Genomic DNA, 11,773 nt, shown 5'->3' with positions numbered 1-11,773 from the left:
GTCTCCTTTGTGTCGTGAGCGGAGGGTTATAGAGGTTAAGTGCTGTGTGTCTAACGGCTCTAATTGTTCAACATATATAGAAAGGAGGGAAAAGGAGGAATTTTAATCTCTTTGGAATTAGTTTTTAGTATCATTTTTACTATGAAAATTAACTTTTTTTCTTTTAATTTTAGGACCTACCCAAATACTATGACCAGTGCCCATTTTTTTTCTGGTTCCATACATCATTTTTACAAAATAAAAGGTATGGCTCTAGTAGAAATGGCTTAATCTCCAAGATCTGTGTAAGGCAGAATGGCACTCCTGCCCTCAATTTATAGAAACCAAGAAATCCTCAAGTCCCCCATTCTTCATTATGTAAAATATAGGGTTAGCGTTGAGAACCACTGTGGCCTTAACCTCAAAGTCCATGGATTGTCAGGCTGTTTCTGCATTATGAATGATCTCTGAATGTTCACACAGAACTCAGAACCATAACCCTAGCTAATGGGTGGATAAATGGTGAAGTTCAGTTTGCTTATCGCAGCTTCCTGGATTTATCAAGTACACTTGGTCTCAGAGTGCAGCCATTACACATATAAATAAATGTGAATCATTGTTTCTATTAAGTTGCAATACTGTTTACATTTTTAAAAGGCCAACATGTTTGGAGGGTATGGTGCTGCACTGCTGAAAAGTGAAATACTCCCTTTTCCATCAGAATTTAAATGTCACTGTTGAACGTGTGTCATTTGATTTGCAGATGCCGGGACACTCTAAGAAGATCAGTTTTAAACTTGGCATTCACATTCAAAAACGTGATTGGTCATGTTTATTAAAAAGGTGCTCCATGATGGTATCATAGCACTTGTCCATAGCCAACTACTGGATGGAGTGACCAAAGATTGGTCACGTTTCTGGAATGAAGGACTTTGGGGCTATACTGAGTATTTCTTTGTTACTGATTGGCCCTTGCACAATAGTGGTACCCACACTAAGGAGAGTCTGTGCAAAATACCAAAGAAGGTGCAGACTCAGGGGATGCTTCAGGGAGCTGCAGACATAAGAAACAATGGTAGAATGGCATGAATTACATGTCAAGCTGGATAATGAAGACTGTGTGGTTGTGTGTTCTGGGGAGCTTAATGAGAAGCAGAGAGTAAGAAAGTATGTGGTGGATTTGTACACACGAGGAGCTCTGAAAGAGAATGCTGTGCAGACTGGGTGGTGTGGGGGAGGGAGAGGAAAGACATGGAACACATGGAACAGAAATGAGAGTGTTGAGTCCCAAGGGCCAGAAGGCACCCCGTCTACTTGGAATGGAGTCTGTAGGTCAAGTTACTGAAGGAAATAAGCTCAGGTTTCAGGTAGGATAGGGAAATATCTTAAAGGTTCAAGAGCCAGGAAATAAGAAAAATTGTGGAAGCATGGGGGCGGGGCAATTCCTATGTGACAAAGTGGCCCGACAGTTATCACTTATAACAGTGATTATAGCTCACAAAGCAACTTCACATACATTATCTAACCTAATCCTCACAACCCGGGAGATGTGGTCTTTATTTTGCAGATATACTGAGCCAAAGATACTGACTGGCTTTGACTAGAGGCACAGAGTGCATTGTTGTTCTGCTCCACTTACTGCTTTTCAAGTAGGAGCAGAGAAATGCCTGCATATTGCCGGTCTCTGGACACTGTATAGCATGAAGAGAAGGGTCAGGTAGGGAGACCACTGTAGAAATCCAGGCATGAGCAAGTGAGGTGCCGGACTGGGCGGTGACAATGGGAACAGAAAGGAACGGAGAGAGTGAGCAGAGATTCCCAAGGTAAAATCAAAAGGAAGTGCTGACTGGATGTGGGGGCACGGCCAGGAGAGACTCCAGGATTCTACATCGTGAGGCCTCAGTGAGAGAATTCTGGTGTCACTTGCAGAAGCAGAGGGAAAGCTCATCTGACAAATCTGGATTGACACACACAGTTCCGTCGTTGGGGCAGAAGCTGTCTAGGTAGGTGTCCTGCACCTACCACGTGGGGGGTGCTCATAAGTCTGTGCGAGCGGATGGAAGAAAAAATAATAGTTTGCGGCAGGGGAATGGATGAGCAGAACCAAGAGTAGAGTATGTGCAGAGATAACAGAAGTCAAGGATCGGGTCTGGGTGTGCGCCTTCCGTGGGACAAAGGGCAAGGAGTGGTGGTGGGGAAGTAATAGGAGAAGAGACACAAACCTGGAGAGAGAATTTGGAGGGTTTATATTTCTTAAGACCCGGGAAAGCTTCTTATTGCTTTAGGGTAGTCCAAGGCACTTCAACATTTAAGAAAACAGACTACTAGGTCCCATCGCTTAGGGGAAAGAGGTATATATGTCCCCTTCCGGCCACTCTTGAGTTACTTCTCTCAGTGCAGTCCCATAGGACATCGGAGGCAGAGTCACTTGGGACACTGCTAACACTGAACATGCTGGTTTGACATTGAGATTTGAAACAAACACCAGAATTTCCAGTTTGCATGCTATCTCTTACCTGACAGTTTTTGCAAGCAGAGCCGAAAAAGATGATCTGGCTCTGCATTACTATTTGTATTTTGAGATCAGTGCCATTGCCTTTTCCTACACCTGAAGGAAATAAAGTTAGGCTCATTAGAACAAAGAGCAAAATGTCTCATCGATTAACATTATGGATTAAAGAGAAAATTATGGCAGCTAACAGTGTGTCAGTAGTGAATCATCTGGGTCTTGCTTGGATTCTGTCTTTATAAGACAAATCTTTAAGCCCAACTTTGTCTCCTAAAGTTCAATTTATAAGGCTGGAGGTGGTGGGGGGGAGACATACAGTTTAGCTTCTAAGACAGAACTTCATCTCTTCACCTTTCTAGAAAAAAATCAGGTGGGTAACTTGCCACCTTTCCTGCTAGTGTGTTGCTTGCTTCAGACATCCGACAATGGGTCTTAAACAGTCTAATTTCCTCTTACCCTCATCTGGAGTTAGATATTAGACTGCTGCATCCAAACATTCTGGTGGCACTCACGATACATCTATAGACAAATGGTTTCTTGCTCTCTATTCGATTCAGACGAACCCTTTTTTTAGGAGTTCTTAAAGGCTGGTTTCTCAAGCCTTCAATTAATTCTAACTGCTTTTCTTTTAATGAGGAATGTCACAAATATGCATAGAAGTAAAGGTACAGAACTAAAAAAATATTCTAACAGAGTCATATGTTAATCATTCTTGATGTTCAGATTCTGTTTGCATCATAGAACACATTATGAATTTGCATTAAGCATCATCATGTCTGAGCCTTACTTCCTCCACCCCATGCCATCCTATCCCGTTCCAGTTGCAGAACTCCTTTGCAGAACTGATGCTCACCAGAAATTAGTGAAAATGTAGAACTAAATTAATACAAACACTTACCACATGACAGGAAAGGGCACTGATTTACAAGCTTAATTCCCACACATTTAAACCTCTTAAAGCATATTTCTATAATATAAAAGGTAAAAAAGACATGAGGGGAAGAGTCTGGCTCACCTACTCCCACCTGTTTATTTGTCCAGCTCCAAATGGAGAATATTTTTATGCACATATAATCAAAAAGGAATACTCTCCCTGAGTATTTTTATATATGTACATAGCACAAATATGAATACATATTATTCCCCACTTCTGTGTTACAGGAATTGTTGCATACCACAGCACTGTCCTGTGCCTTGCATTTTTTTAAAATTTTTTAAATTTTTTAATTTTTTATAAACATATATTTTTATCCCCAGGGGTACAGGTCTGTGAATCACCAGGTTTACACACTTCACAGCACTCACCAAAGCACATACCCTCCCCAATATCCATAATCCTACCCCCTTCTCCCAAACCCCCTCCCCCCAGCAACCCTCAGTTTGTTTTGTGAGATTAAGAGTCACTTATGGTTTGTCTCCCTCCCAATCCCATCTTGTTTCATTTATTCTTGCATTTTTAAAATACATGTCAAAAATCTTATTTGACTCATCAATTAATCAAAAACCAGTAAAATGTTACAGCTGATGCAAAATTAACTACAAGCCACTGTGGAAAACAGTAGGGAGTTTCCTCACAAAATTAGAAAGAGAATTACTGTATAGTCCAGTAATTTTGCTACTAGGTATTTACCTAAAGAATATTAAGCACCAATTTGAAGAGATATATACACCCTTATGTTTATTGCATCATTATTTACAATAGCCAATACATGGAGGCAATCCAAGTGTGTACTGAGAGACGAATAGGTAAGGAAAATGTAGTGAAGTTGTATTTATACAGGTATACACATACACAACGGAACATTGTTCAGCTGTAATTAAAAAAAAAATCTTGCCATTTGCAACAGTGTGGATGGACCTATAGGGATGCTAAGTGAAACAGAGAAACAAATATATTTCAATCATGTGGAATTTAAAAATAAAAATGAAAGAAGAAAAGAAGACAAAAAATCAGACCCTTCAATACAGAGAACAAACTGATGGCTGCCATAAGGGAGGTGGGTAGGGGATGGGTGCAATAAAGAGGAATAAAGAGTACGCTTATCATTTAAAAAATTAACATATAATGTATTATTTGTTTCAGGGGCACAGGTATGTGAATTATCAGTCTTACACGATTCACAGCACTGGCCATAGCATATGCTCTCCTCGATGTCCATAAATGTTTTTTTTTTTAAAGATTTTATCTATTGATTTGAGAGAGACAGAGACAAAAAGCATGAGCAAGGGAGAGGCAGAGGAAGAAGGAGGCTCCCCGCTGAGCAGGGAACCTGACACAGGGCTCTATCCCAGGACTCTGGGATCACGACCTGAGCCAAAGGCAGACACTTAACAGACTGAGTCACCCAGGTGACCCATGAGAGTTTACTTATCTTGATGATAATATACTTATCTTGATGAACACTGAGTAATGTATAAAATTACTGAATCATTATATTGTACACCTGGAGCTAATATAAACGAACATATGTTATACTTCAATTAAAAAAAATACTGCGCATCTATTCGGAAATAAAGATTGATGACATGAGTTTATAAACAGATATAAAATGGCTTAATCAGTCGCCTGGGTGGCTCAGTTGGTTAAGTGACTGCCTTTGGTTCAGGTCATGATCCCGGAGTCCAGAGACTGAGTACTGCTTCGGGCTCCCTGCTCAGCGGGGAGTCTGCTTCTCCCTCTGACCTTCCCCCCTCATGCTCTCTCTCTCTCTCATTCTCTCTCTCCCAAATAAATAAATACATAAAATCTTAAAAAATGGTTTAATAATCAATTTCTTTCCACTAGATACAACTAACTTGTATTTTTATGTACAAAAATTATTTACAGTATTATTACTTTTCTACAACTTAGAGTTATAAAGAGCTTAAAGACCATGAGAGGTAGAGATAATCCCAGAAGGGTGCACAAGTCAAAACACTGCTCACTGCAAATTCTTTCACCCTTTTTTCTGACAGTCTCCCCATCCCCATTCTGTTTTGATCTTAACAACCTCAAAGGAAGATTATTCTTACTCCAAAAGAAGGCTGGTGTCTCTAACACTGAGTCATGAAGAAATAGGAAATCTGAACAGACCAATTACTAGTAATGAAACTGAATCAGTCATCAAATAACTCCCGACAAACTAAAGCTCAAGACCAGATAGAATCACAGGTGAAGTCTGCTAAACATTAAAGAAGAGTTAATACCTATTCTCCCGAAACTATCCCAAAAAATAGAAGGTGAAGGAAAACTTCCAAATATATTCTATAAGGTCAGCATTACCCATACCAAGACCAGACTAAAGTCACGATTAAAGAAACAACAAACAAATAAATAAAACTACAGGCCAATATTCCCCATGAACTTAGATAGATATAAAAATCCTCAACAAAATATTAGCAAAGTACATTCAACAATAAAAAGATCATTTGCCACGATCAGTGGGATTTATTTTGGGAATGCAAGCATGGTTCAATATTTTCAAATCAGCCAACATGGTACACCGCATTAGCAAGAGGAGGATAAAAATTATATGATGGTTGTTTTTTTGTTGTTGCTGCTGGGAAGATGGCAGAGTAGGAGGATCCTGTGCTAACCTTGTCCCCTACACACACACCAAGATAACAGCCACATCAAGTGCAACAAACTCTGAAAAGGACCCAAAGACTGGCAGAACAGACTTTCCACAGTAGAGAGGAGGCCACATCGAAAAGGTAGGTGAGGTGAAGACACAGTTGAGAACCAACCCCCCTGTAAGACTGTCCATGAAGAGGAGGGACCCCCATGCATGGAAAAGCAAGAGGCTCAGACCACAGAGCAGGCACAGGAGACCTGCACTGAGAAGACAAGTCCCTATAACATTTGGCTTTTGAAAACTAGTGGGGCTTAATAGGTTTTGAGGACCAGCAGGGCTCAACTCTGGGCACTTTATTTATTTACTTGAGTATAATTAACATAAGTGTTGTTTATTAGTTTTAGTTTCAAGGGTATTTATTAGTATTAGTTCCAGGTGTACAGTATAAGGATTCAACGATTCTATACAATCAAGGTCAGTGTACTATTCATCATCTTTATCTATTTCAGCAATCCCCTATCCCACTTAACTTCTGGCAACTCGTTTCTTCTCTGTATTTAAGACTCTTGTTTTTTGTCTTTTTCTTTGTTGTTTCTTAAATTACTTATGTGCATGGACTCATATGGTACTTGTCTTTCTCTGATTGACTTATGCATTTAACAATATACCCACTAGGTTTATTCATGTTGTTCAAAAAACAAGATTTCATTCCTTTTTTATGACTGAGTAATATTCCATTATACTTACGTGTATATGCACTTTCTCTTTATGCATTTATCCATCAGTGGACACTTGAGTTGCTTCCATATACTGGCTATTGTAAATAATGGTGCAATAAACATAGGGGATATATATAGCTTTTGAAATTAGTGTTTCCATATTCTTTGGGTAAATACCCAGTAATGGAATTACTGGGTCATATGGTAATTCTACTTTTATCTTCGTGAGGAAACTCCATAGTATTGCCCACAGTGCTTGCACCTCTATGTCTACTGCAGCATTACCTACAATAGCCAAGACGTGGAAGTACTCAAGTGTCCATCGATAGATGAATAAAGAGGTGGTGTGTACGTAGAATGGAATATTATTCACCCATAAAAAGAATGAGATTTTTGCCACTTGTGACAACATGGATGGACCTACAGGGTATTATGCTAAGTGAAATAAGCCAGACCAGAAAAGGACAATTACAAAAAGTAGTTTTCCTTATATGTGGGATCTAAAAAATAAAACAAACAAAAATGAACAAACAAAAAGTAGAACCTGATCTGTAAACACAGAGAACAAACTGATGATTGCCAGAGGGGAGGAAAGTGGGGAGAGGCACAAAACAGGTGAAGGAGAGTGGGAGATATAGGCTTCCAGTCATAGAATGAGTAGAGTAAGTCTTGGGGGATAAAAGGTACAGGAAACATAGTGAGTGACATAGTGAGTGTCACTCAAATAGTGTTGTATGGTAAGGGATGGTAGCTACACTTGTGAGCATAACATAATGTATATACTTGTCAAATCACTAGTTTATGTATCTAAAATGAATGTAACATTTTTAAAAAAGATTTTATTTATTTGACAGACAGAGATCACAAGTAGGCAGAGAGGCAGGCAGAGAGAGAGGGGGAAGCAGGCTCCCTGCTAAACCAATAGCCAGATGCTGGGCTCAATCCCAGGACACTGAGATCATGACCTGACCCGAAGACAGAGGCTTAACCAACTGAGCCACCCAGCCACCCCTAAAATGAATGCAACATTTTCTGTCAAGTATATTTCAATAGAGAAAACGTTTATAAAAGTAAGGGGGAGACAACGTCTAGAAGTCCAAGAATCGTTACTATAAAAGAATGACAACAACAAAAGGGGAAGAAAGCCACTGCTGCTAGAGCTGATTTATGGACAGACAGAGAGGTGGGGAATAAAATTGGAGAAGTGGATGAGGGGGGCTGGACAGGTGTGATGAGACATGCCAGATACATTTTCGTTCAAGTCAACTTCACAGAGATCTACTGAGCTCCAACTGTGTGTCACGATCTGGGGGATTCAAAGACGAATGAATAATGGTCTCTGTCCTCATGCAATTTGCAACACAGTAAATCACCTGACAGAGACCAAGGAGATACAGTGTTATAAATATGACACCTCAGTATAAGGAAATGCATGATCACAGGTTGAGTTCTCCCGGAAGTGGACCCTAAACCAACACTCCGGGTACTAGTGATTTATGAAGGAAGTGCTCCTAGGAGGAATTTCTTCATAAGAGCCAGTGAAGGGTGGGATTCAGCAGATTCAGCTTGATCAATGGGGAATTCTTTGGTGTAAATTATACTGCAGAGTTTGCCACACTTGGAAGCAAAGGAGTTGAGTTTTTGTACAGCTGCTAGTCATTGCGTATGGGCTGCCCAACAGGGTGGTGACACTCTCAGGGATTTGGGGCTCTAAATAAATGAGTTGGCTCCAGTAGTAATTCTCCAAGGATTATAGTAAAGGGGGTGGAGGCTTGGGGGGGGGGATCACAGAGCTGGTGGAAGGGGTCCAGTGGGATCTTGATGGGGCACCAAGAGTGTCCAACCCCAAAGGCTAACAGAACTTCTTAGCCTAGAGGGTTCAGTTTTTTGGGCAAGCTAACAATGCGATCAGAGGATAATAAGTAAAAATATATATATAAAAAGAAAAATGCTGGTGTCATTAGCTTTGGCCTGATTATTTACATGGGTGCAGAAAGACTGGTAACTTACCATGTAGTCCTTCTGAAGTTGGCTCTGAAGTCTGGACACACATGGTACTGAACAGCTGCTAAGATTACAACTTTGTCTGGAAGTCTCCATGAGACTTCCATCTCAAACTGGACTTTTAGAATCTATTTGTTAGCCTGAGACTAGCAAACCAAACCCATGAAACCCTCTCCCAGTATTCCTCTGCAGTACTTATGCATTTGGGTTAGCTCCTCTGTTCTGTATCTCTGCACCTTCCAGTTTTAACTAAACAATGTTTCTGCAGTTTATATAAAACATAAAATATTAGCAGAGAAGTCACAGTCTTAGGGTATAACATCAGACTGAGAAACATACGAAATTCCAGAACTTATTAAAAGCATTTTTAAGCTTAGAATTTTGAGAAACAATTCCCATTCTCACTATTCATGTTAGGAAAATACATTAAAATTCCACTGGACCAAATGCCTATTTGTCTGTCTGGAACGGTTAATACTCATGGGGGTCTGTATAGATACCGTTGGTCCCATTGTTAACAAAGAAGAAACTGAAGCAGAGCATACACTCAACGCAATTCTGGCTCTCCTACCACTGAGTTGGTTTTATGGTTGCATTTATATTTCTCAGTGTGAGAAACTGCTCCAGTGGCTAACCATGTTGTTTTTCCTGGTCTAGAATAAAGTGGCCGACTCTTTTTGCAGGACCCCACTGAATGTGGGAAGGGAACAGAGCAAAACTGCTGTCCCCTACCTTCTGACACCTGTTGGACAAGCCTGGCTCTGCCTGGGGAGGTGTGGCAACACCTGGAATTCTGAGTGAGGTCAGCCATTATGACCACGACAACTCTCTCCCTCCTAATTCACACACAGCCAAGGAAACGGTCATCATGGACTCTCTAAGGACTTTGCAGTCTGCAAAGCCTTTTCACCAACAGTTGCTAATTTTTATACACAAGCAGTCCTTCTGCCCGAATGGGCCATGTTTCAAGGGTCTGCCTGCACAATGCTTGTTTGGAAACCTAGACAAAATTTCCCACAGAAACAATCCTCCTGGGTTGACATTGGTTTTCACAAGCCGGAAACCGATGCAATCCAACTGTGGTAATCCACTGAAATTCCTCACCACCACCTCTGTGTGTGTGGTGGGGAGGAAGGGATATAAAAATAATTTGAAAAAAAGCATTTTATACTTTAACTATAATTTTTTTTACTATGCAGGATATATATATATATATATATATACACACACACACATATATATATATATTTAAATGATTCTTTTATTTCTAAATAATTGGGCGAAATGTTAAAAAAATATCTATATCTAGCTCTTATTTTTTGGGACTCCCCAGAAGGCTAAAAATACAAGCCTGTTGGGATGCATACCAGTGCTCCAGCACCATACTACTCATGAGGGACCCGGCATCTCCGCACGGGCCATGGTTTAACTTTGGGGAGCCAGAGCATCACTCCCTGCTGCACCTCAGGCAGTGAGAGTGAAGCCCCAGCCCACCCCCACCGAGGTGGCCCTGTTCTGCTGCCTCCCCTGTGAGCTGTGCAGGAAGCGGGGTGGTTGATGGAGAATTAAAGACTTGAGGATGGTTCTCCCCCTCCCCTTCCCCTTCATTTCTTAAGTCCCAGAGATGGAAGATCTAATTTTCCTGCCTCCCTGCATGATGATAGATCCCAGTCTCTCTCCTGACATTCTAGAAGCATGAGAACAGTCAGCTCTTTTAAAAATTAATCAGGATTTTTACTCCTGGTAATAAGTAATAGAAGCTAGGAGGCTGAAAGATGCCCCCCTCCCCCCACCACCCTGAGTCCAGGTTTCTCCCAACCCCCTTTCTGTGTTTACATAGATTCTAGTAAGGAAGACCTGGGTGGTGCTCCTTAGGAAGCTATCCTTGACCTTGACCCTCAGCTGGCAGGGTCCAGTCTGTGTGTGCCCCAACACTGTGGTCAGCTCTTTATATCCATGCACACTCATTCCTCTCCTTCCTGAGGGCAGAGAAACACTGGCAGGGGGCTTGCCCAAAGCAGGCACTTGGTAGTTATTTCTAAAAGAAAATTTGTGGCAACAAATTTCATTTGTTGTTTGGGTATTGAAGACAACTTTGTGTATTTAAGACATATCAAGACCTCTCGAGTTGCTGGGGATGAGGGGACTAACAGTGCAGGAGGGAGGGGAGAGGGAGAGACCAGGATGATGAGAGGGAAAAGAAGGTTTCTGAAAGGCTCATGTGAGCAAATGGTACAGGGCTGCCAGATGAACCCTGAACTAGAGGTGGACATGAGCAAGAGGTGGTCTCCAGGGCTCATGAGCCCTTCCTCTCTTCTCCATCAGGGTCCAATTCTTAAAAGCCCACCCTGCGCTGAAGCCAAGGCAGCAGTGAGAATAGAAGACAGAAGGGGATGAAGCCCTCACAAACTGGTGAAGAGAGGACATCTAAGGACTTCTGGGCTCTTCCACCAGGAGGGGTTACATGTGAGAATGCATAAAATGACAGCCATGAGTTGGGATTGTTGGTACACACATGGGAGCAACCATCCCACGCCTCAAGAGTCAGAACATTTCCCTCCTGGCCAACTCGTCAATGACACAGTAAATCACTTACCATGAATTGAATGAATAACAATTTTTTCAATCTTGACTGTTTTTCTTGGAGGGAGAGTCATGTTGTAGATATTTTTCACATCTGCAAAATATCCAACGTATCTACTCTGCAAAACAACAGAAGACTCAATTTAAGTGGAGGTGAAAAGTCTATCCTCAGCATTCCTGATTTTGTTCTTGTTTTTATTTTTACATAGAATTTAGGGAGAATCATTAATTAAAGAAACATTTTTTGAATGCCATGATATGACTAGGCATGCTTATGTTTGCTGCCTCATGACTGAATATCTCCCTTAGAAGAAAAATTCTGAACTCTGTGCTGTGGGGAAGGAACAAGAAGGGAGGCACATGTTGCTCCTATAGGCCACTTTCGACTGCAAGGACACCTAACCAGACCCAGGGAAAGCGCTACA

At 41.1% G+C, this 11,773-nt stretch overlaps 1 protein-coding gene across 1 annotated transcript in view; it reads right to left on the bottom strand.

The window, feature by feature from the left end:
• Nucleotides 1-11,773, bottom strand: part of LOC116574089 (phosphatidylinositol 3,4,5-trisphosphate 3-phosphatase TPTE2-like) — a 772,466-nt gene that overhangs the window by 2,836 nt on the left and 757,857 nt on the right. The window contains 3 exon segments of the mRNA XM_032314613.1: nucleotides 969-1,033; nucleotides 2,305-2,587; nucleotides 11,362-11,467. Of these exon segments, the coding sequence (XP_032170504.1) occupies nucleotides 969-1,033; nucleotides 2,305-2,587; nucleotides 11,362-11,467 (454 nt within the window).

Source organism: Mustela erminea, chromosome 15 (assembly GCF_009829155.1).
Source record: "Mustela erminea isolate mMusErm1 chromosome 15, mMusErm1.Pri, whole genome shotgun sequence".
In the NCBI taxonomy this organism is placed as follows: Eukaryota; Metazoa; Chordata; class Mammalia; order Carnivora; family Mustelidae; genus Mustela; species Mustela erminea.
Note: the sequence above shows the minus strand (reverse complement) of the source record. Positions and strands in the feature narration are given on the sequence as shown.